Genomic DNA, 25212 nt, shown 5'->3' on the forward strand with positions numbered 1-25212 from the left:
GAATTGGTGAAAGATTGCATGGTAAAGTGGGCTCAAAATATTCAAGAACCGATTCCATTGGATGTGTGGGAGGTAATTTGGGTCAGAAATGTAAAATTTACTCAAGCCCAAAACTTAAGAGAAAATTTTTATAAAATGTTTTATAGATGGCATTTGGATCCTAAAAAGCTGTCTTGTATGTATTCTAATTTACAGCCCAAATGTTGGAGATGTGGTAGTTTGGATGCTACTTATTTTCATATTTGGTGGACTTGTAGAAATATAAAAGCTTTTTGGATTAAAATTTGGTGGAACATTCAAAAGATTTTTAAGAGAAAGATAAAGTTTACTCCACAATTATTTTTATTGGGTGTTATTACAGACTGTGACACTAAAGAAATTAATTTGATGTTGAATTTGATAACAGCTGCGAGGTTATTGGTAGGGCAATATTGGAAGAAGGATTGTCTGCCTACTATAGAGGAGTGGACGCTTAAAGTGTCAAATCTAGCAGAAATGGCTAAGATTTCTGCTTACTTGAAAGATCATTCACAAGAGAGATACATTTCGGTTTGGAGAAGATGGATAGATTATATTCAGAAAAAATATGGGACTAAAAAGTTCCATTTAGCTTATGAGTAAATTTTAGATTGTTATTGCTATAATTTAAATTTTTTCTAGAAGTTGGGTACTTTAGAGTGTTGGTAATTATGTTAAAGGTGGGTTAAAGTGTATTATGTATTTGGTTTTTTATATAGTTGATTAATGTTAGTTAGATTATGATTACTATATATTTGTAACCCTGTAATCAGCTTTGGGAAGTGGGGGAGGGGGGGTTGGGGGGGGTTGGGAAGGGGATAATATTGTAACCTTTTATAAAACTTTACAATAAAAAAAGTAACTGAATTTTTTAAAACTTGGAAGATTCATAATAAAGCATAATTCTGTTACTTTTTTCTCATTCTTGTTGATGTTGAAACGAATATAAATATTGAAAATCAAAGGCAGTGCCATTTTCCATTTTGACAAGTTTCTGACTCTAGAATTTCCCACAAATGCAACAAACTTGTTCATAAACTTGTTCATTCTCATCTTTTCATAGGTCCACAAGGCAAAGGAAGAATTTAACAATTCCTCTGAAGATGTTGATAGATTAAACCAAATGTGCAAAAATCTTCAGTCTCAAGTGAACAAAATGAAGAGTTTTGAGGAACCCCCATTTGAGAATGAGGCTAATGCTATTGTGGACCGATGGCTGGATGTATGTTATATAAGCTAACTATAAGGATATTCCAAATTATCATTCATTGTAATAATCAATCTTGACTTCCAAGTGTTATTCAAAGTAAATTAGATTAAATTTAGCATGATGAGGAACCCAAAAAGAGGGAAATTGGGGCATACTTAATACAAAGTGGGACTCAAAGAAATACATATTTTTATTTTATTTGAGATTATTCTCAAAGATATAAACAAACAAGCAATATTGTCTTATGCTGTTTGTATTGCTTAGCACTCCCAGGAGTTTTTCCACGAATGCATATCTTAAGAATGTCTTACTTCAATACTCTAAACAGCTAGAGAAGGACACTGACTGCTTTATGAATATGCCCAGGCAGTTCCTAACTAAAACCAGTTAGGACACATTATTGGGAGAAGATTCCATCTAATAAACCAAGCCAACTCGCCAAACCTGTCTCTAGAGTCTGGAGCGCTATTGTGATCTTTGATATGATAATCATATTTGGCAAGAAACTGGCTGTATCCCATGGGAACATTGGATTACTTCCCTCCCCTTATTTGTTTTTGTGTCTGGCTTCATTTTACCTTGCCTCTCTTCATGTTCTTACTTGATTAGAAAGCTTTATGTTCTGTTTCTTTCTTCTTTTTTGGAAAACATAATTCCCTCTTCCAGATCAATGAGCGGACTGAAAGCTATTGTGAAAACCTGGAAAGAGCTTTGGCTTTATGGGACCAGCTTCTTAACTTATCCAGTTTGATTGATGAATGGTCAGATAAAATGCAGAAGAACTTAGAAGATGGGAACGTGACTGAAAAGGAATTGGAAGAGTTGGAGGTATGGTTGATAGGGATTATTTGTCATTCAGTAACTGCAGGCAACTTTTTCTAAACTGGATGAAGAATGGTACAGTGCCATCAAGCTGTGATTCAAGGTCTGAAGTTCTGTTTTTTCTTCCTCCTTGTTCTCTTTTCCATATTGCCATCCTTTCTCTGACTTTCTTCTCCTCTGCTTGAATGCAATGAGAGATTCATTCATAAAATACCTAGCATTTCTTTATGAGATGCAGATATGAAAAAGATATGTTTTGAAAGCTATTTTTACACTGAAAGGGGAATTTTAATTTGAAATGATAGTAGGTGTTACAACAAAGATTAATATAAGGTCTTCAAAACTCTTACCATTCTAGTGTTAAGATGCAGCTGGTTTGAAAAGGAATACAATGCACATAATTTGTCATGAGAAAGTTTTTATTTTTAATCAAATCACTCCCTCATACTGCTCAGTATTACCTACATTAAATAGCAATCTTTCCGCATAATACCTGAAGATGGCAGAAATTGATCTTGGGGCTTTTGACCCCAAATCAGGGCAGGGCAGCCTAAATCTCCAGGGAGTTTCTATTTCAAAGAGTAGATGCCATGAAAAGAATGCCTTCTAGTTGCCATCAAATTACATTGCTTAATGCCGTGTTTCTCAACCCCAGCAACTTTAAAGACATGTGGACTTCATTTCCCAGAATTCCCCTGTCAGCTCTATGGTTGTTACAGAACAGGCAGAAAAGATGGGAAAGAGGCAATCCCTCTGGTATTCAGGCTGCATGCCATGAAGGGCTTCATAGGAGGTAATCATCACTGGTAATCAGTCTAGCTTAATAGCAGAGGTGCTACATTGGGTATCCTGAGTTGTGTTCATAACTTTTTAAGCCATTGCATTTTAGCCTGGTTGTTGCTTCCTTGCAATCTTCAAGGGCAGTGCATTATGACTTCTATTCACTGGTGAAATAAAATTTACAATTGGATATTTTGTACATAATCTGTTTTCTGTATCTTCTCAGGCCGATATCTTGTGCCAAGAAAAAAAGTTAGAGGAATTTGATACAAAGGTGGATGAAATTCAGTGTCTTCTTAATGGCAGTGAACCCTCACTTGAACTACAGGTGAAAGAGGAGAAATAACAAGAATTATGATTGTGGTTGATATAATAGGCCTGCTTATCTTTGTTGTCCAAAAAAAGATTTTCTATTCCTTTTGTATTGCCTTGCAATAATGAAAATAAAACACAATTGTAAAGGTCTCTTTTGCTATCAGGTCTGCCCCATTCAACTGGACAGTGCAGGGTAATTACTGTTTTGGCTGGTATTCAGCATCACTGTCTTATTTTCCTCTTATCGACCAAAGATATAGGAGCAAGGTGAAGGAAGGAAAATGGCTTCCATTCTGTTACTTCTCTTCAGGTTGACTATCTGATACTGACTCAAACTGCTGTGATATGTCGGAAGTAACAGAAACTTTGGTACCTGTTTCTGAGCTATGTTACCAGATTACAACCACTAAGATACAATCTGGAACCATCTAATTGTCCATTGCATCTAGAAGTCAAAATGTTTTATATTTCTCCCTGAGTCCTATGAAGAAGGTTCTTTTTTCTTCTTCCACTCATAAGAAGCTCTAGTTCTCTCTTGATGACTGATTTTCTTGATTTAATCCTCTGAAACAAAACTCACTAGATGATAAGATTTCGTGTTGGGGTGAAGGAAATTTACACTGTAATGTTATCATGTAGAGATTGTTACTGGCTATAAGGGAAAAACAGAAAAGAATTTGAATATGGAATGCCTTTTTCAGTAACAACTAGCTTCAACATTTTAAATAAATCCTGGGTATACCTAAAATATAAGATGTGTTTATCAATTCTGGCAAAAAAGAAGGAAATTATAATTTAAAAAGAAGGCAGGTATGTATAGCAATATTTCTCTCCAATTTCTACTAAAATAATAAACTCCTAATTTGGCATATGTTCTTTTCCTTTTCAGGTTATTAAATCTTCTCTTTTGAACAAAATGGAGCAAATAAGGAAGTATTTACCAAATAAGTCAGTACCCACTGAAGTAAATGGCAGTACAACAGAGCTGAAAGGAGACCTTGATCTTGCCAAGACTCAAATCGGAATGACAGAATCGCTTCTGGAAGCTTTATCTCCCTCTGATCCCTTGGAGATTTTTACAAAATTGGAGGTACTTCAGACATATACAACATCATAGACAAGCATCTTTAGTTTGTTTGGCAATGCAGATGATATTCCACCTGAAGATAACATTTTGAACTGCTCTTACAAAGACAGAATGACAGAATTTCAATGGTTGTTGCACATATCACAGGATTTTGAGTGGGATCAGAAAATTAGGAGCTCCATCCTTCTCTTCCATGTGACTTTCCTATACTCCACTCTCCTGCTGCCTTTCACTGCAGTTAAAAGTTATGTCAGTATCAATCTCAACCATGATTATGAACCAGGATTTAGAGATTGAGTTTGTACAAAATATTAATCCACAATGGATGGGCGTATAAGTAAAAAAAACCAGTCTATATAGGCTTAGCACAATCCAGTTATACTTGGACAAGATTCACACATAATACTAAGTCATAATAGTATTATGTCATAGTCAGGTTACTGTAACTTACTTAGCAAGCTTTGGTTTTAAATCCTGTTTAGCAGTATCTGTGAACATAGTATAACATAACATAATCTGAGGTTTGTAACTAGCTTCAAAAATCTATTAAAAACAAAATTGTTTACTTGTCAGCATTGCCAAATTATTACACTTGGACATTGGTAATGGTATATTAATATGATTACTATTGCTTATGACTGTGCAGAGGTTCAAATTCAGTAGGAATGATGCAGAGCATGTAGGAATAAGCACATACTTGCTGTCATATCTTTAAATCAAATGTGTCAGATATGCCCCAACTTGACATTTAGGAAAGAAAGACCCTCAACTCCATTTGATTGAACTGATAGGTTCTTCTGCTAAAGTTAAGTGGTTGCAGCAAAAGTAAAGCTCTCTACATGGGGCTGCCCTTGAAGACCACCCGGAGGCTCCAGCTGGTGCAGAATGCGGCCGCGCGGGTAGTGATGGGAGCATCCCGATACTCCCATATTACACCCCTCCTGCGTGAGCTGCATTGGTTACCGGTTGTCATCCGGGTGAGATTTAAGGGTCTGGTACTTACCTTTAAAGCCCTACATGGCCTAGGCCCGGGATATTTGCAGGACCGTCTGCTGCCGGGAACGACCTCCCATCGCCCAGTATGCTCACACAGAGAGGGCTTCCTCAGGGTGCTGTTGGCTAGACAATGTCGGCTGGCGACCCCCAGGGGGAGGGCCTTCTCTGGGAGAGCGCCAGCCCTATGGAACCAACTTCCCCTTGAGCTCCGGATGGCCCCGGATCTCCGGTCCTTTCGCCGCGGCCTTAAAACATTCCTTTTCCATCAGGCTGACCTGGACTGACGACAGGGATTTTAAAATGTTTTTTAATTTTTAATTTCAATTTCAATTTATTTTATTGGGGCTGTAAATTTAATTCTTTTTAACTTTTGTATTGCTGTATTTTATTGTTGTTAGCTGCCCTGAGTCCTTCGGGAGATAGGGCGGCATATAAGTCCCAAAAATAAATAAATAAATATATAAATATATAAAGCTAGATCTGAATATACTCACGCAAAAGTTACATTTTCCCCTTTCCCTTGCCTTCCCCCATTGACCAGTCCATCAGTGTCCAATAGGATGCCCTTTAGATGTTTGGGGAAACAGCTCAGATATTTGGCGCCTCTCACTGCAGTTTCACATTCGATTTGAAGGCCAGGCTCCTTGGAGGCTGGTTTATTCCGGTTCCCTTGCAATTTATGGCTGGCTAGTTCATTCCCCTCCTTTGCATTTTATGGCAGGATGCCATTTTCCTGAACTCTGTATGAGCTCAGGAAAAGATGCAAGTTCTTTAAAAAGGTGCTAATAAATGTGATCTGTGTTCCAGATTTGCTTTTTCCCTCTCAATCTGCATGCTACTTGTTAGTCTAAGTAGTGTTGACATTCCAGGATCAAGCTTATCAAAATTATTTCCAGATTGGTTTTCTGTCAACATGTAAATGATATTCCCTTTCTTATTTAGGAAATACATCAGAAGATTCTTCATCAAAAACAACATGTGAAATTACTTCAGAAAGCGACAAGCTACCTGAACCCTGACGTTATTGAATTAAATAAGCAGCTGATAAGTATCACGGACTTATTTAATTCAAAAAAACAAAGATTTCAGGATCACTTTACAACTCTCTTGAACTGTGAGTGAAAAGTTATTATTTTTTTTTTATTTTTCTTAAGTTGTCAATTTCAAGCAGTCCCTGTTTTCTTTAAAAGCAAATTTGAACTGACAATTGCTTTGATTTATGCAAAAGTGTTTTGGATCCACAAAGGGGAACAGGATACGATACTTAAATTGTTTAGAAACATTCATAAAGAAACTACTTCTGGTTTTTTATAAACTTAAAATATTGTTACTATAGTAAGTATATAGTAATATAAATTTGTCACTTAACTTTAAACATATAATTGTGTGTGGAGGGAAAACTGCCATTTTCAATTTGCTTCAAATATCTATACCTATGTTTTTTTTCAATGGAAAACAATTCTTTATTTAGCAATTTCTAATTGTTTTCCTGATTTATATTTTAATTTGCAAAGACTTTTCATCCAATAGCAAAGAGGAGCCCAGCAATGACAGAACTACTGGTAATTGCTTAGATTCAAATAATGAAGTCCTGTGACTCTTCATCCTACTAATCTTTTTATCCCCCATATTTTAAACTGCATCTTCCCACAGACCAGTGTAAGCATTTTGATGATTGGTTCAGCAATGTCCAGATCTCTCTGGAAGAGTGTTTTGACTCTTCAGAAACAAAAGAGATGGCAGAAAAGAAAATTAATCAACTAACGGTAAGGGATATGAGTGCAAATTGTATTGAATACTTTCCTTCAGGATTCTTCAGATTTTAAATAAATTAGCCCTGTTTTTACAAGTAGAATAGAACGGAACGGAATGGAATGGAATGGAATGGAATAGAACTGGATGGGACCTTGGAGGTTAGAATCAAGAAACAGAATAGAAATAGAAACAGAACAGAATAGAGCTGCAAGGGACCATGGAGGTCTTCTAGTCCATCACCCTGCTCAAGCAGGAGAACCTACACCATTTCAGACAAGTGAAGAGCCTTGGTGGAGCAGTGGGCTAATGCCTCCTTAAGTAACACCAGCTGCCTGCAATTAGTGCAGGTTCGAGTCCCACCAGGCTCAAGGTTGACTCAACCTTCCATCCTTCCGAGGTAGGTAAAACGAGGACCCAGATTGTTGGGTGCAATAAGCTGACTTTGTAATAATGCAGCTTGGGGGGGGGGAAAGCCCTAATAAGCAGGTATATACATAGGATGAAGGCTATTGCTAAGCACATTGATTTGTGCTTTATTGTAAGCCGCCCTGAGTCTTCGGAGAAGGGCGGGATATAAATGGGATTTAAAAAAAAGTGACAGTCTAGTCTCTTCTTAAAAATCTCCAGTGATGATTCTGAAGACAAGCTGTTCCACTGGTTAATTGTCTTCACTGTTAGGAAGTTTCTCCTTAATTCCAGGTTGCTTCTCTCTTTGATCAGTTTCCAACCATTGTTTCTTGCCCTGCCCTCTTGTGCTTTGGAGAATAATTTGACCCCTTCTTCTTTGTGGTAGCCCCTCAAATACTTGAATACTGCTATCATGTCACCTCTGTTTCTTCTTTTCTTATACTAGCCAAACCTAAGTCCTGCAGCTGTTTTTCATATGTCTTAGTCTCCAGGCCTTTGATCATTTTAGTTGCTCTTCTCTGAACTCTTTCCAAAGGCTCAACATTTTTTTTGCAGTATGGTGACCAAAATTGGTTGCAGTATTCCAGGTGCGGTCTTACTAGGGTTTTATAAAGCAATACTAATACCTCATGTGATCTTGATTCTATGCCTCTGTTTCTACAACCCAGGACTGCATTAGCTTCTTTGGCTGCTGCTGCACACTGCTGGCTCATATTCAAGTGAGCATCCACTAAGACTCCAAGGGCCAAGGGCCCTCTCACAGTTACTTCTTTTTGAGTCAAGTCTCGCCTAATCTGTACTTATACCTTTGATTTTTCTTGCCTAAATGTAAAACTTTGCTTTTTTCCACATTAAAGTTAATTTTGTTGGATAGGGCCCATTGTTCAAGTTTGTCAAGATCTTTTTGGATCCTGAGCTTGTCTTCTAGGGTGTTGGCTATTCCTGCCAGTTTAGTGTCATCTGCAAATTTGATGAGTTCCCCTTCTATTCCCTCATCTAAGTCATTGATGAAGATATTGAAGAGTACTGGGCCTAAGACAGAGCCTTGTGGTACCCCACTGCTTACTTCCCTCCATGTGGATGTAGTGCCATTGAGGACTACTCGTTGAGTATAGTTTGTCAACCAGCTACAGATCCATCTGATGGTGTTGTCTATCCCACTTTTTCTAGCTTACTAAACAGCAGGTTGTAGTCTACTTTGTCAAATGCCTTACTGAAATCTATGTATACTATGTCCATGGCATTTCACTGGTCTACTAATTTAGTCACTTTATCAAAGAATGAAATAAAATTGGTTTGGCATGATCTGTTTTTAACAAACCCGTGCTGACTACTGGTTATAACTTTGTTTGCTTCTAGTTGTTCACAGATCTGTTTTTTTATTATTCTCCCCCTTTTTCCCCCACATTAAAACTGAGGGTGCATTTTAGTTTCACATACTGTAATGTGTGTTCTTTTAGAATATGAAAGAGCAGAATTAGTTGAGTAGATTAAAGTAGTAATATAAAGTAGCGCTATATAAACTTACCGGTAAGTGTTGAGAAACAAGATTGGTCATAGCATTTCCTTCTTAGTAAATGTGCCTTTGAGACCAGGGCTGCAAAATCTGAATAACCATGAATGGCAACCAAAATATGTAGAAAATTTGAGTTCTTTGCTACTAACTTGGGTTATCCAGAATTTTTGCAGTCCTTATCTGGTAATCCTGGTAAGGCTATGGTTCCATAAACATTTTACTGAAACTTACTTCTTAATACTCTTCAATGGACCAAAACATAATTTTATTTAATCTAGTTTAATTTTTGATGCAGGCTATGGAGGGCAAATATTTTTTATAATGTACAACTTAATCTGGGAGAAAGAAGGGGAGGTTAAATAGTGCATGTTATGCATTTTTCTAATTTTATTTTTGCTTTTGTTATATTTTTAATGTTATTCCTCCAAAGTTGTCAGACAAATACACCTGGTCTTTTTATCTTTAAAATTTTATCTTTATGTTTATTGAAAGGTAACTGTGACTGGTAATGCATGAGTCGGCTAGTATGGATAAGTAGGATTTTAAAACTGAGTCTCCCTGGCCCAAATTTCATTGACTAATTTTATGTATATTTAATTAATTGACTTAATAAAAAATCAGTTGTGTTGGTCTTTTAGGAGCCTTAAAACCTGGTTCTTCCCTTAGTTTTTAGGTTCAGGATGTTAGTTGAGGCTGTGATTTTGCCTTTTGCTATTTGAGGAGTTGATTATTTTTACTTGTTATCTTTTATTGTCTTTTCTATTGTTTTATATTTGATTAAGATGAGAGACAATAAATATTAACCCAGCAAACCAACTACAAGTTTATTGATTAGCAGAACAACGATTCTATCAAGAATAGATCCTATATACAGGTAGTCCTCAACTTATGACCACAATGGAGCCCAACCGTTCCTTGCTAAGTGAAACATTTGTTAAGTGAGTTTTGTGTGATTTTATGACCTTCATTGCCACAGTTAAGTAAATCGCTGCAGTGGTTAACTTAGTAACATGTGAATCTGACTTCCTCATTGACTTTGCTCGTCAGAAGTTCATAAAATGGGATCATATGACCCTGGGACACTGCAACCATCATAAATATGAGTCAGTTGCCAAGACCCCAGATTTTGATCAGGTGATCATAGATGCTGCAATGGTCATAAGTGTGAAAAACGTTTTTCTACTTCCATTGTAACTTTGAATGGTCACTAAATGAACTCTTGTAAGTAGAGGCCTACCTGTCCTGGAGATTGTAATTTTGGTTTTCTTTCCCTTTTTCTGTCTTCAATGAAAAAAGGCAGTACTCATTTCAGTCTTGAAATGCATCAAGATTGGAATAGTAAGTCATGAAACAGAGAGCTAAGTTTCTTCTATGAAGGATTGTTTTTTATCAGAAGCAGAGAATACTCCAGTTATTTTCAATATATGTGTATCCAGGTCAGTGTTATCTATTAGGAGGCAAGTTCAGAGTAATGAATCAGGCACAGTCACATGAAAATATCTTCTGTGGATGGATGTTTTGAGATAGAAGCCTTTGATTAATTTATTATTCACTATTACGTGTTAATGGTTTCTCTTGGCTATGCCAAGAAAAATGTTAGTGAGAACTTAGTGCTATTGAAAAATCATGCAACAATGTTGAATGAAAAATCAGTTCTGTAGGTGCTGATCAATTGGTTATAATCTATTCAGAAATTGTCACTTATTGCAATAATCAGTGAGTGAGTCATGGATGGATGGATGGATGGATGGATAGATGGATGGATGGATGGATAGATAGATAGATAGATAGATAGATAGATAGATAGATAGATAGATAGATAAGCAAACTATAAAACATATAAAACAACTGCACCAGGTAAAAGATATTGCTGATCTTGGATAAATCTCTCATTGTGGGTTTTTTTCCAGAGTTTCCTAAATTTGGAAGACAAAGACAGTGATATTGTTGAGGTGAAGACTGTTCTGAACCAGGTGAAGAACTATTTGCCCAAACCAAATGTCCATCAGTTGAGTAACTGGGTGAGGGACCAAGAAGCGGAATTGCAAAGAATAATTTCCAAATGTCAGGCACGAAAAATTGAGCTTCACTTCTTTCTTCAACAGTTTGCTAGGTAAGAAGCCAAAATGAACTAAGCTTGCCTCATCTATATTGTGATCCAGAGTGATTAGATGGACTTTTAAGATCTAGTTCTGAGATTGATGCATTCTCCTCGTACAGTACTAAATAAGTAAATGTATTAATAAGTAGGTTTGCTGAACTAGACCCAAGATTAATTTACTGTACAGCATTAAGTGTTACTGTTCGTGGGTTTTTTTACAGCTTAACAGGATTTTCTTGTAAGTATTTATTCTATTCTTTTGAAGGCTTGAAAAGGACTTTAAGAGTCTGGAGAAGTGGCTAAGAATTCAAGAAGAAAAATGGCAACAAGTTCAAAAAGAGAAGACAGGACTTGAACATTTTTATCAAATTCTACTCAAACAAAGGTATTTTGTCTAAGCTATAGCAGCTCACTTAACTCTGTTCCACTCTTGAGAGCTAGTTTCAGTGGCATGCTCAGGTTTTCTACTGAAAATGTTCCTGTCTAAAAACATATTTTCAAAGTTTTGGTATTCACAATTGAACACAAATTTATGTATATTTCCCCACATAGGGAAAAGAGTAAATATACTGCTCAAAAAAATAAAGGGAACACTTAAACAACACAATGTACTGTATTTAATAGTAGGATGTCTTATTTTGTGTTCCCTTTATTTTTTTGAGCAGTATATAATTATTTTGAGTTCTAGTTTTCAATCTCTATCAATTAAAAAAAAGACTATTTGAATGCAGTGACGAAGCAGAAGAATGCAAAGAGTGTGATTTTAAATGTTGGGTTATCCTGTCTTGATCAGTTGGAAAAAAAGTTGATATAAAGTTGCCTTCTATGAAGGTTGATAATTGACTCAATTTGCTCAGTTCTAATAACATTGGAGAGATGAAGGGAACATTTAATGCAAAAATGGGCATGATAAAGGACCAAAATGGCAGGGACCTAACAGAGGCAGAAGAGATTAAGAAGAGGTGGCAAAATTACACAGAAGAACTATACAAGAATGAGCTTAATGTCCCTGATAATCACAATGAGGTGGTCACTGACCTCGAGCCAGACATCCTAGAATGTGAAGTGAAGTGGGCCTTAGAAAAGCTGAGCAACAACAAAGCTAGTGGAGGTGACAGTATTCCAGCTGAGCTATTCAAACTCTTAAAAGACGATGCAGTAAAAGTGCTACACTCAATTTGCCAGCAAATTTGGAAAACTCAACAGTGGCCACAGGATTGGAAAAGATCAGTTTACATTCCAATTCCAAAGAAAGGCAGTGCCAAAGAATGTTCAAACTATCGCACCATTGCACTCATTTCTCATGCTAGTAAAGTTATGCTTAAAATCCTACAAGCTAGACTCCAGAAGTATGTGGATCGAGAACTACCAGAAGTACAGGCTGGATTTCGAAGAGGCAGAGGAACTAGAGATCAAATTGCCAGCGTACGCTGGATCATGGAGAAAGCTAGAGAGTTCCAGAAAAACATCTACTTCTGCTTCATTGATATGCTAAAGCCTTTGATTGTGTGGATCATAACAAACTGTGGCAAGTTCTTAAAGAGATGGGCGTACCAGATGAATCAAAAGTTGGAATTAAGATTGCCGGAAGAAATATCAACAACCTAAGATATGCAGATGATACCAGTCTAATGGCAGAAAGTGAAGAGGAACTAAAGAGCCTCTTGTTGCGGGTGAAGAAGGAGAGTGCAAAACTTGAGTTGAAACTTAACATTAAAAAAAACAAGATCATGGCATCCAGCCCTCTCAATTCCTGGCAAATAGATGGGGAAGAAATGGAGGTAGTGACAGATTTTATTTTCCTGGGCTCCAAGATCACTGCAGATGGGGACTGTAGCCAAGAAATTAAAAGATGTTTGCTCCTCGGGAGGAAAACCATGGCAAATCTAGACAGCACACTATAAAGCAGAGACATCACCCTGTCAACAAAAGTGCGTATAGTCAAGGCTATGGTCTTCCCAGTTGCAATGTATGGCAGTGAAAGTTGGACCATAAAAAAGGCTGAGCGCCAAAGAATTGAGGCCTTTGAACTATGGTGCTGGAGAAGACTCCTGCGAGTCCCTTGGACTGCAAGGCGATCAAACCGGTCAGTCCTAGAGATCAACCCTGACTGCTCTTTAGAAGGCCAGATCCTGAAGTTGAAACTCAAATACTTTGGCCACCTAATGAGAAGGAAGGACTCACTGGAGAAGAGCCTAATGCTGGGAAAGGTTGAGGGCAAGAGAAGAAGGGGTCGACAGAGAATGAGGTGGCTGGATGGAGTCACTGAAGCAGTAGGCGTGAGCTTAAATGGACTCCAGAAGATGGTAGAGGACAGGAAGGCCTGGAGGAACGTTGTCCATAGGGTCGCGATGGGTCGGACTCGACTTTGCAGCTAACAACAACAACAACAAATAACATTTAATGAATGATGTCATGGGTAAAGCATGGGGAATAATGATGACAATTAAACTTCACATAATTGTTTTTCTTTTATAGGGAGTGGTTTGATTCTTTTGATCGCCAGGCAAATTATTTGAAAAATTCAGGATTTTTGAATGATGAAGCAGTTCTAGAATCTGCCCATTTTGTCAGTAAATACAAGAGGTTGGTTAATCACGTACAGAAAACCCTTGGAGTTTCTGAGATGTATTGTGTAAAAAGAAAGCATTTTGAAGAACTTGTCAGGAACATGTTTTGCTGGTTGGAAAATCTGAAAAAGCCTATCCTGGAGATGAGTGCTGAAGAATCTGAAATATCACTGGAAAAAAGGTTGTTCAAAATCCAGGTACCAAGACATACTTGAAGCTCTATGTGTTATTAATAAAAACAACCATCCAATAATTCTTTGTTTAGTCCTTTCTCATTTCAAAAAGTTTTTTTTAAAATTGCTTGACATTTTTCTTGAATTTTAGTCTTAACCATTCCATGCTCTGTTTGAAGCTACTATTTATTTATTTGTAAAAAAACAAACCAAGAAGAGATTGAATACATAAGCCACAAAGAAAGTCTGGAGAAAGCAGCAGTCAGTTAATCAATTAAAATATTCCAGAAGAGATCAATCACTTATTCTGAGGCCTGGGATAGAGCCAGGTTTAAAGGTCTACTTTAAAAAAGGCCAGGTGGAGGTGGGCATTTGAATTTCAGATTGAATAGTGTTCTAGAGACCACAGTAAGACAGAGAAGCCTACTTCCTGCATCCCAACAGTTGATATTGTTTAATTGATGGGGCCCACAGCATGCTGGGTATGTTTAGAATGTATAGGACAGGCCAAAACCATGGATAAATAGCCCTCAAATAATCAAAGCCATATCTTTATAGGTGATAACCAGAACCTTGAATTGCATCCTGAAGCATATTGACAACTAGTACAACCACAAAGTACAGTGTTATGTGAGCATACAGGCATACCTGATGCATCAGATACATTTGTGCAAAGGCTCCCTTGGGCATAGTTGCCACCAGCTCCTGCTTGCCAGTCCTAAAAGGGGAAGTACAATTACATTCAGGATGGAACTACCCCAAGCTCAGAAAATGAAAACAGCCTCAGACACAGAGTCTTGTCAGGCTTGAGACAAAGCTTGCTCTTCCCCACCAAAGGCCAAACATTTTCCAGACATTGACAGAGGATCTTGACAGCGTCACCTGGCCACACCAGAGTCAAAATGTGTAGCTGGGTATCATCAGCACAGTAATAATACTGAATCTGAGGCCAGCAGATAACTTGTCCCTGCAGTTTCATGTAGATGCTAAATAGAAAGCTATCTTTTCTGTGTATATGCATCATACGATATCTTTGTTTCATCCTTATCCTTGCAACAGTCATTCTTAAATGCATGTTTTTTTCTTTCATCTGTATCCTCCACTAGTGTGCATAACATACTCTGCAATATAATTATTTTTATTCTTTTCTGAGCAACTTCCATATTTTATTTTGTGAGTCCACTTTCCATTAATTCTCTCTAAAGACTAATTTAGTCTCTTACAAACACTTGCTTTCCTTCTACTTTTTTGATGTTCTTTATTAAATCATTTAAATTCAAAGGGCTACTCAGCTCACAATGACTCTTGGTGGCAAAAAGATTCAAAACAAAATCCAATGTATTAAATAATTTTAAAATATGCCCATAGCCAGAGGGAAGAGGAACATAATAAACATAATCTAGTTCAAGTAAGTGTATACCCCACCCTAATCCAGATTAACTCATTTAAGGCTAGGGCAGGGGTAGGCAACCTTGGCTCTTTTATGACTCGTGGACTTCAACTCCCAGAATTCCTGAGTCAGTCAAGGTTGCCTACCCCTGGGCTAGGGCATCAAGGCTGACTGAAGGGATAGGAGGGACAGGGCTGAATGATACTGTCCCAGAGGTCAGGCACCATAACAGGGAAGGCATACCTTCTAGGTTCCATCAGATGGCATTGTTTAATAGATGAGATCAAGAGCATAATCCCTCTGACCAATTTTTTAGGTCAGCATTTTTGTTCAATATCTATTTTCCTCTGAGATCTTGTCTTGGCAACATTGTCAATTAGTGGTCTTTCCCACATTTAGAATCCCTTATTCTGTCAGTTTTTCATTATAATCAGTCCATGTTTCAGAACCCTTAACTTTTACTAGCATGAATTAAATTAGTGAAATAGCAAAATAGCAAAATAGTATTGTGGTATTTCAGTGTCAAAGCTATAGAAGATGAGCAGGCTAAGCACAATGGTGGGGTTACCAATTTGGAATCATTGTGTTCTGCCAAGAGACTCAAATCCAGCCCATCCCCCCACCCCCTGTAAATTCTGTTGATTCTTATCTGGCACCAATTTGGCTTGACTGTTAGTAGATCAGATTCTTGTGTAGCATGTAATAAACAGTGCTTTGAATTCAACTCTTGTTCCTGATTACTAGCTCCTGACAAAAGCACTTTATAAGTTTAATAAGCATTTAATCATTTTATATATTTGATTTATTTATTTGCATCCTGCTTTTATTATTTTTACAAATAATTCAAGGCAGTGAACATATCCAACTCATCCTCCTTCTCCTATTTTTTTTCCATTCCCACTCTCTCCAATATTGGCCATGTCTTTCTATATTTAGGGAGTTACAAAAGAACTGAAAGCGGTTTATCAGTTTTCATTGTATGAGGTTTAATTGGAACCACAATTAATTGATTTTTTTAAAAGGCATTGTTTCTCTTGATAGTTTTACATGTTATTTGGCCTGGCTGCTAGGTCAAAGACAGTGAGTAAAATCAATTATCTTCATGTTATTTCTTACAATACAGGAGATTGCTTTGCTGAAAGAGGAGGGCAATGCTAAACTGCAGACTATCATAGCTGTTGGAGAACATTTGAAGTGTGATGATAACAGCAAGAACCTAGCTATTCAACAGATAGTTTCTGATGTCCAAAAGAAGTGGGACTCCACTATTCATCTGGTTATTGGCTGTCTGAGGTAAGTAGCCTAGATTATACCATGAAAATTTCCACTGAGTTGAAAATGCAGCAGAGCCATTCTATAATAACATCATCCAGTATAAAAGTCCTCCAGAAACTCTCCACTCAGACAATATTGCTGAAATTGGTGGAAAACTAAAGATTTTTGGCTGGAAGCTTTTAACTAATCACTGCAAAAAAATTTATAAATACATTTTTTCTTCATTTATATTAAAATATAGCTCATTCCTTTACTGCATATGGGTTCCTCAAGCAAATGATGACCATTAAAATAAATACAAATGAAATTAATCTTAAAAAGAACAAATTTAATTACAAAAAGATCTGGTAAAGAAGGCAAGGACCTGAGAAGTTGATGATTAAATATATTTTAAGGTTGTATGTATACTATATTAACTTATTTAGCATTCTACCTTGTTCTTATGACAAACACAAACCTTTTGCTTTTCAACATTATAATAAGTTTGTCATTTTGTTTTCCTACATCTGTGGTGGCGAACCTATGGCACGAGTGCCACAGGTGGCACGCAGAACCCTCTCTGTGGGCACACGCACCATCACCCCAATCCTAGGCCTTCAGCTGGGTTTTATAAAAACTTTTCGCTTTAGGCCTCTGCCGTGTGCAAAAAAAAAGGTTCAATCAATCAATCATTTTCAACTTCTTGTGGGGGAAAAAAAAAGATCTTGCAAAGTTTGAATTGATTGATTGAACTTTTTAGTCCCACCCAGTCTGCCGTTACCACTGCAGCCATGCCCGCCCAATGGGCCACGCCCGCCCAATGGGCCACGCCTGCCCAATAGGCCACGCCTACCCAATGGGCCACGCCCACTCGGCACACGACGATACATAAGTTTTGGGTTGCAGTTTGGGCACCCGGTCTCTAAAAGGTTCGCCATCACTGTCCTACATATTCAATGATAAGTTGTTAAAATGATATTGATTTTTTTTCCATCAAAGGGACCAGGAAGAACTTCAGCATCAAATGGAACAGGTGAACCAGACAGAACATGCCATCAAAGCGCTATTTTATGAAGTAGAGAAGCAGAAGCAAGGCTTAAATGTTGATATTCATCCCAATTCACAGGAAGTACAAAGTCAGTTAAACAATTATTCTGCACTTCTGAAAGAAATTGAAGGCCTAATGCCTCTCTTAAATGAACTAACAAGACAACGCAGTTCTTTGGAGACATGCAGTAATAGATTGAGTGCAGAATCATCGATGGCTTTACAGCATCTTTACAAATGTCTTCTTAGCCGATTACAGGTTGGCATCATGACATATTATTGATCTGGAAGATACAGATGAAACTCTACTAGTGTATTTTTTGCAATATAAATGTTCATTAGATGTGGGATTAGATCTGATTCAAACAAACAGGTAGGACAGGATGAAGTGGGACCTAAACCATGTCATTTCAATTGCCAGTTGGGTATATTTATTTTAATTTATTTATTTATTTTTAAAAGTTTAATTGTTAAATTTATATAGCTGCCTAACTCTCACACAGTGATTCTGGGCAGCTATGCAAATTTGTTTAATAAATAAAATATTTGTATGTATTTGTAAAATATTTGTATATATTTTTAAAATATTTTTTATTTGTATATGGGTTCAGGAAGATAATATGCTATTTCTATGGAGGTCTTAATAGTCTGCAGAAAATACTTTATTATATTGGACAACTATCTATGCAAGTTGGTTTTGACCTTGAGTTTCTCCTTAAATTGCAGAATGCAACAAACCTCTTGGAAGGCTATGTTGAGGGGCACCAGCAGTGTGAAGAGTTGACAACCCTTTTGATAACTTCCCTAGAGGAGCTGTGGGAGCCTGTGGGTGCAGAGCAAAAACAGGTCAGGAGAAATTTTGTTTCCAGTGAATTTGAAAATAAATGAATTAGAAAGAGTAACAGTGTAATAATAATAATGAGAACATATTAAACTTGTATGCCTCCTAATACTGAGAGTGAATGGCTCACCAAAAAATATATCAAGGAAATTGCAATAAAATCCATTACACATAAAAGACAAAAGACAGCAAGCACTCACTCTCCCTTGCCAAAGACCTTAATGAAGAGCTAAATTCAGGGAGTACGGAAATTTGGACAACAGTGTTTCCATCCCTGAATAAAAATAATAATTGATAAAACAAGAAACAGAACTATTGAAAATTAGAATTTTATGAACAGCGTCTTTTTATTTATGACTGATTGTTGGTGCAAAATTTTTATCAATGTCAAGTGGTTTCTAGATTGCCACATGAACAATTAACTGAACAAAGGTAAACAAAAAACAAAAAAAACTCTTGCTATGTGCTCCATGGCTGCTTTCTTACACAACTGAGTCATCTTACACAACTTATCTAGTAGTCAGATAAGTCAGCTGGGAATCAAGTAAAAGTAATTGATATTCTTTTTAAAACAATTTGGTGTCAGTCTCTATGAGTAGCACCAAAGCTCATGTGACCTCTCATTCATTTCATTGAAGAAGGTAGATCCGAATGAGTGTTCCTTTGGGAGCCTGGTGCTTTTCTCTTTTTCAGACAGTCCTCAGCGTACAACCCCAAATTTCTGTTGCTAAGCAAGACAGATGTTAAGTGAATTTTGCCCCATTTTGTGAACTCTCTTGGCAGAGCTGTTAAGGGAATCACTGCAGTTGTTAAGTTAGTAACAGAGTTGTTAAGTGAATCTGACTTCCCCATTGACTTTGCTCATCAGAAGGTCACAAAAAGTGATCACATGACTCTGGGACATTGCTACTGTCATAAACACGAGTCAGTTGCCAAGGGCCTGAATTTTGATCATGTGACCCTGAGGATGCTGCAATGATCATAAATGTCAAAAATGGTCATAAGTCACTTTTTTCAGTGCTGTTGTAGCTTTGAATGGTCACTAAATGAACTGTTGTAAGTCGAGGACTTTTTGTATTTAAATGAATATGGATGCCGGTTTCTGTGCAAATCAGAGAACAAGCATGATCTCTGACAAAGACATTGCCTTTTTATGAACTATCAAAATACTTTATGAAAAATTTCATGAGTGATTTATCCTAACTATTTTATTCTCTCTGCATATTTATAGAGGGCAACAAGATTGTTAACTGCAGATTCTCTGTCATTATTATCTTCTCGCCTTCCTTTCTCACTTAAGATACAGTATGATATTCTTTGTCAAGCTGAAGACAAACTGCAGGAAGTTGTTGCTCTAATGGACTCCATCAGATTGGAACAGACATGTATGAAAGATGAGATAGATGCACCCCAACTTAAGCCGAAGCACCTTAAAATGAAATATGGACCTGAGCACGAGGCTGAGGACATCCACAGTGATATACTCAAATATAAAATACTGACCAGAAAGGAGATGGATAATGAAACAACAAACAGAGAGAAACTGGTAATTTTCTAGCATCCCCTTTGCTCCTCAAGAGATTAGTTGTGTGGAAGAAATTTAGTAATATTTAGTAATATTTTGGGGTTTAGTATTTAGTAATATTCTTAAAAAAGGGATGTGGTGGCTCAGTGGGTTAGGACGCTGAGCCTGTCGATCAGAAAGTCGGCAGTTTGGCAGGTCGAATCCCGAGTGCCGCGTAGCAGAGTGAGCGCCTGTTACTCATCCCAGCTTCTGCCAACCTAGCAGTTCGAAAGCACATAAAAATGCAAGTAGAAAAATAGGGACCACTACGGTGGGAAGGTAACAGCGTTCCATGCACCTTTGGCGTCTAGTCATGCCGGCCACATGAGCACGGAGACGTCCTCGGACAAGTGCTGGCTCTTCGGCTTTGAAACGGAGATGAGCACCGGCCCCTAGAGTTGGAAATGACTAGCACACATGTGCGGGGGAACCTTTACCTTTACTTTAATATTCTTAAATGAACTTTATATAGGAAATAAGGAGTTCAGCAAAAGTCATTTAATATCATTTATTAAAAAAAATAAAATTGTGCTTTATAAGCCTACATGGAGCTTTTATTTTTAATTGAAGTTGTTGTTGTTAGCTGCGAAGTCGTGTCCGACCCATCGCGACCCTATGGACAACATTCCTCCAGGCCTTCCTGTCCTCTACCATCTTCTGGAGTCCATTTAAGCTCGCGCCTACTGCTTCAGTGACTCCATCCAGCCACCTCATTCTCTGTCGTCCCCTTCTTCTATTGCCCTCGATCTTTCCCAGCATTAGGCTCTTCTCCAGTGAGTCCTTCCTTCTCATTAGGTGGCCAAAGTACTTGAGTTTTAGCTTCAGAATCTGGCCTTCTAAAGAGCAGTCAGGATTGATCTCCTCTAGGACTGACCGGTTTGATCGCCTTGCAGTCCAAGGGACTCGCAGGAGTCTTCTCCAGCACCACAGTTCAAAGGCCTCAATTCTTTGGCGCTCAGCCTTTCTTATGGTCCAACTTTCACTGCCATACATTGCAACTGGGAAGACCATAGCCTTGACTATACGCACTTTTGTTGACAGGGTGATGTCTCTGCTTTTTAGTGTGCTGTCTAGATTTGCCATGGCTTTCCTCCCCAGGAGCAAGCGTCTTTTAATTTCTTGGCTACAGTCCCCGTCTGCAGTGATCTTGGAGCCCAGGAAAATAAAATCTGTCACTACCTCCATTTCTTCCCCATCTATTTGCCAGGAATTGAGAGGGCCAGATGCCATGATCTTGGTTTTCTTAATGTTAAGTTTCAACCCAAGTTTTGCACTCTCCTTCTTCACCTGCAACAAGAGGCTCTTTAGTTCTTCTTCACTTTCTGCCATTAGAGTGGTATCATCTGCGTATCTTAGGTTGTTGATATTTCTTCCGGCAATCTTAATTCCAACTTTTGATTCATCTAGCCCTGCCTTTCTCATGATGTGCTCTGCATATAAGTTAAATAGGCAGGGCGACAGTATACAGCCTTGCCGGACTCCTTTCCCAATTTTGAACCAATCAGTGGTTCCGTGTCCAGTTCTCACTGTTGCTTCTTGACCCGCATATAGGTTTCTCAAGAGACAAATAAGATGGTCTGGTACTCCCATCTCTTTAAGAACTTGCCACAGTTTGTTGTGATCCACACAATCAAAGGCTTTAGCATAGTCAATGAAGCAGAAGTAGATGTTTTTCTGGAACTCCCTAGCTTTCTCCATGATCCAGCGTATATTGGCAATTTGATCTCTAGTTCCTCTGCCTCTTCGAAATCCTGCCTGTACTTCTGGTAGTTCTCGATCCACATACTGCTGAAGTCTAGCTTGTAGGATTTTAAGCATGACTTTACTAGCATGAGAAATGAGTGCAATGGTGCGATAGTTTGAACATTCTTTGGCACTGCCTTTCTTTGGAATTGGAATGTAAACTGATCTTTTCCAATCCTGTGGCCACTGTTGAGTTTTCCAAATTTGCTGGCAAATTGAGTGTAGCACTTTTACTGCATTGTCTTTTAAGATTTTGAATAGCTCAGCTGGAATACTGTCACTTCCACTAGCTTTGTTGTTGCTCAGTTTTTCTAAGGCCCACTTCACTTCACATTCTAGGATGTCTGGCTCGAGGTCAGTGACCACCTCATTGTGATTATCAGGGACGTTAAGCTCATTCTTGTATAGTTCTTCTGTGTAATTTTGCCACCTCTTCTTAATCTCTTCTGCCTCTGTTAGGTCCCTGCCATTTTGGTCCTTTATCATTCCCATTTTTGCATTAAACGTGCCCTTCATTTCTCCAATTTTCTTGAAAAGATCTCTGGTCCTCCCTATTCTATTGTTTTCTTCTATTTCTTTGCACTGTTCATTTAAGAAGGCATTCTTATCTCTTCTAGCTATTCTCTGGAATTCTGCATTCAATTGGGCGTATCTTTCTTTTTCTCCCTTGCCTTTCGCTTCCCTCCTTTCCTCAGCTATTTGCAAAGCTTCCTCAGACAGCCATTTTGCTTTCTTGCATTTATTTTTCTTTGGGACGGTTTTGGTTGCTACCTCTTGTACAATGTCGCGAACCTCTGTCCATAGTTCTTCAGGCACTCTGTCTATCAGATCTAATTCCTTAAATCTATTTGTCACCTCTACTGTATATTCAACAGGGATATGATTTAATTCATACCTGAGTGGCCTAGTGCTTTTCCCTACTTTCTTCAGTTTAAGCCTAAACTTTGCAAGGAGAAGCTCATGGTCTGAGCCACAGTCAGCTCCTGGTCTTGTTTTTACTGACTGTATAGAGCTTCTCCATCTTTGGCTGCAGAGCATATAGTCAATCTGATTTCTGTGTTGACCATCTGGTGATGTCCATGTGTAGAGCCGTCTCTTGGGTTGTTGGAAAAGAGTGTTTGCTATGACCATCGCATTCTCTTGACAGAATTCTATCAGCCTGTGCCCTGCTTCATTTTGCACTCCAAGGCCAAACTTGCCTGTTATTCCAGTTATCTTTTGGCTTCCTACTTTAGCATTCCAATCCCCCATGATGATAAGAACATCATTTTTTGGTGTTAGTTCTATAAGGTGCTGTAGTGCTTCATAGAACTGGTCAATTTCATCCTCTTCAGCACTGGTGGTTGGGGCATAGACTTGGACTACTGTGATATTGAATGGTTTGCCTTGGATTCGAACTGAGATCATTCTGTCATTTTGAGGATTGTATCCCAGTATTGCTTTTCCTACTCTTTTATTGACTATGAAGGCTACTCCATTTCTTCTGAAGGATTCTTGCCCACAGTAGTATACCTGATGGTCATCTGAATTAAATTCACCCATTCCTGTCCATTTTAGTTCGCTGATACCTAAGATGTCAATGTTCAGTCTTGTCATCTCTTGTTTGACCACGTCCAGCTTTCCTTGATTCATGGATCTTACATTCCAGGTTCCTATGGAGAAAAAATCTTTACAGCATTGGACTTTCCTTTCACCACCAGACACATCCACAGCTGAGCGTCCTTTCGGCTTTGGCCCAGTCGCTTCATTCTTTCTGGCGCTACTAGTACTAGCCCTCTGCTCTTCCCCAGTAGCATATTGGACGCCTTCCGACCTGAGGGGCTCATCTTCCAGCGTCATATCGTTTTGCCTTTTGGTACTGTCCATAGGGTTTTCATGGCAAAGATGCTGGAGTGGGTTGCCATTTCCTTCTCCAGTGGATCACGTTTTGTCAGAACTCTCTGCTATGACCTGTCCGTCTTGGGTGGCCCTGCACGGCATAGCTCATAGCTTCATTGAATTACGCAAGCCCCTTCGCCACGACAAGGCAGTAATCCATGAAGGGGTTTAATTGAAGTACAGGGTAGTAAATATTGTACATAAACCTTCCTCTTTAATCTTTAGAGCTGATCAGAAGCAGGCTTTTCTTTACAAGTCCGGGGTGATATTAGAAGCAATGCATGCTTAGGTATTTTCTTCTATGCTAAAAACATAGAAATAAGGCATTGCTGAAGTAAAACACAGATATGTAAGTAGTTTTCAGTGAAATTACAATTACTTAGCAAATGTTGGGATTAAGTGAGTTGCCTCTGCAAAATGGGCAGCGTAGAAGTCTCATAATAAATAAAGTAAATAAAAAAGATGTAATTTACTACTCTAAAAGGTCAGGAGCCAGAATTGGAAAGTTGCCAGATATAATGCAACATTCTTTTTTTTAACCTTTTAAATCAAACTTGCAGTCATATTCTTTTGACATTTTGTACAATAAACATTATTCAGAGATTAAAAGTTTAGATATTATTAATTTCTTAATTTTTCAAACTTATATAGACATTCATTTCACAAAACAAGTGACTGGACAGCATACAATATGTTAAAAATAATAATTCATAAATAATTATTAAAAACATTAAAAATTATAGAACACAGCTTAAAAAAAGGATAAAAGTATGTTAATAATAATGGAGCTGTCTTACTATATGCCAGTTCTTTGTGTTCTGAACCAGCCCTCTTCTGGCCTTGAGTAAGGCAAACCCCTATTCAGAAAGAAGAGACTGGAGAGCGTCCAAGGCTAAAAGGCATCTGCCAAGATTTAATTACGCAGTTAACAAAAACACTAGAGCTTGTCTTCTCAAGCGGAAAAGTTGCTTTCAGCAACCAGCCCCTCCCCAAACACTCCTTTTATAGAGAGCTCAGGGCGTGGTCTCCCTGTGCCTCCTCCCGAGGAGTCCCACATTCTTTCTTTGTTTGTTCCTGCTCGACTGCCTCCTGCGTCGGGCGTCCTTGAACAGGGCCAGCTGTGGGTCATCATCTTCTGCACTATCGGGCTCACGCAGCTGAGAAGAGGGCCCCGGCTGGGAACTCTGCCAAGCCTCCACGCCATCATCAACCGGTTCGTCTCCCACACGGTCCTCCTCCCCCTCATCTGAGTCATCCGACACATCTGAGCCTGCTGCCGAAACCACAGGCTGGCCCTGAGTCACAACACTTTGGGGTTCCCAGGCCTTGATGGCACATCCAGGTCTTGAGGACCTTCGGCTAATATTATCATATCATATTATGAATATGAATATAATATATATTGTAATATAGTATAAATTCATATAATATGAATGTGAATACGGAGATGACATAAAATAATTCTCCATTTTTTTCTGCAATCTTCATTTGACTTAATTATTTCATTTTTCTGTTTTTTGAAGGAAAATTCCTTCAGAGTGAAGAATCCACTGGACAGAGAAGCTCCAGAATTCTTTCCAGAATGGTTGACAAATAAAGTACAATTACCAAGCTCCTTAGCATTTGAATCTGAGGAGAGAGCAGCTGCAGTTACTGGGGTAATCTTTTATTCTCCCTGACAATCTTACTTTCAAACATTTGATAGAATGGTTTTGAAGGGGTGGGTTTGTGTCATTTCTATAAA

The 25212-nt window shown here is 38.2% G+C and overlaps 1 protein-coding gene across 13 annotated transcripts in view; it reads left to right on the forward strand.

Annotated features, from left to right (window-relative positions):
• SYNE2 (spectrin repeat containing nuclear envelope protein 2) overlaps positions 1 to 25212 on the forward strand; it is a 252931-nt gene that overhangs the window by 73402 nt on the left and 154317 nt on the right. For all 13 annotated transcript variants that reach the window (XM_081313270.1, XM_081313260.1, XM_081313271.1 and 10 more), the window contains exons 31-44: positions 1082 to 1240; positions 1895 to 2056; positions 3057 to 3158; positions 4035 to 4235; positions 6171 to 6342; positions 6882 to 6994; positions 10818 to 11020; positions 11274 to 11393; positions 13487 to 13775; positions 16265 to 16434; positions 17395 to 17701; positions 18169 to 18288; positions 19584 to 19829; positions 24992 to 25126. In XM_081313270.1, the coding sequence (XP_081169396.1) occupies positions 1082 to 1240; positions 1895 to 2056; positions 3057 to 3158; positions 4035 to 4235; positions 6171 to 6342; positions 6882 to 6994; positions 10818 to 11020; positions 11274 to 11393; positions 13487 to 13775; positions 16265 to 16434; positions 17395 to 17701; positions 18169 to 18288; positions 19584 to 19829; positions 24992 to 25126 (2499 nt within the window). The remainder of the gene's footprint in view (positions 1 to 1081; positions 1241 to 1894; positions 2057 to 3056; positions 3159 to 4034; positions 4236 to 6170; positions 6343 to 6881; positions 6995 to 10817; positions 11021 to 11273; positions 11394 to 13486; positions 13776 to 16264; positions 16435 to 17394; positions 17702 to 18168; positions 18289 to 19583; positions 19830 to 24991; positions 25127 to 25212) is intronic.

The sequence above is a fragment of the Vipera berus genome, assembly GCF_964194415.1.
Source record: "Vipera berus genome assembly, chromosome: 1".
Classification (NCBI taxonomy): domain Eukaryota; kingdom Metazoa; phylum Chordata; class Lepidosauria; order Squamata; family Viperidae; genus Vipera; species Vipera berus.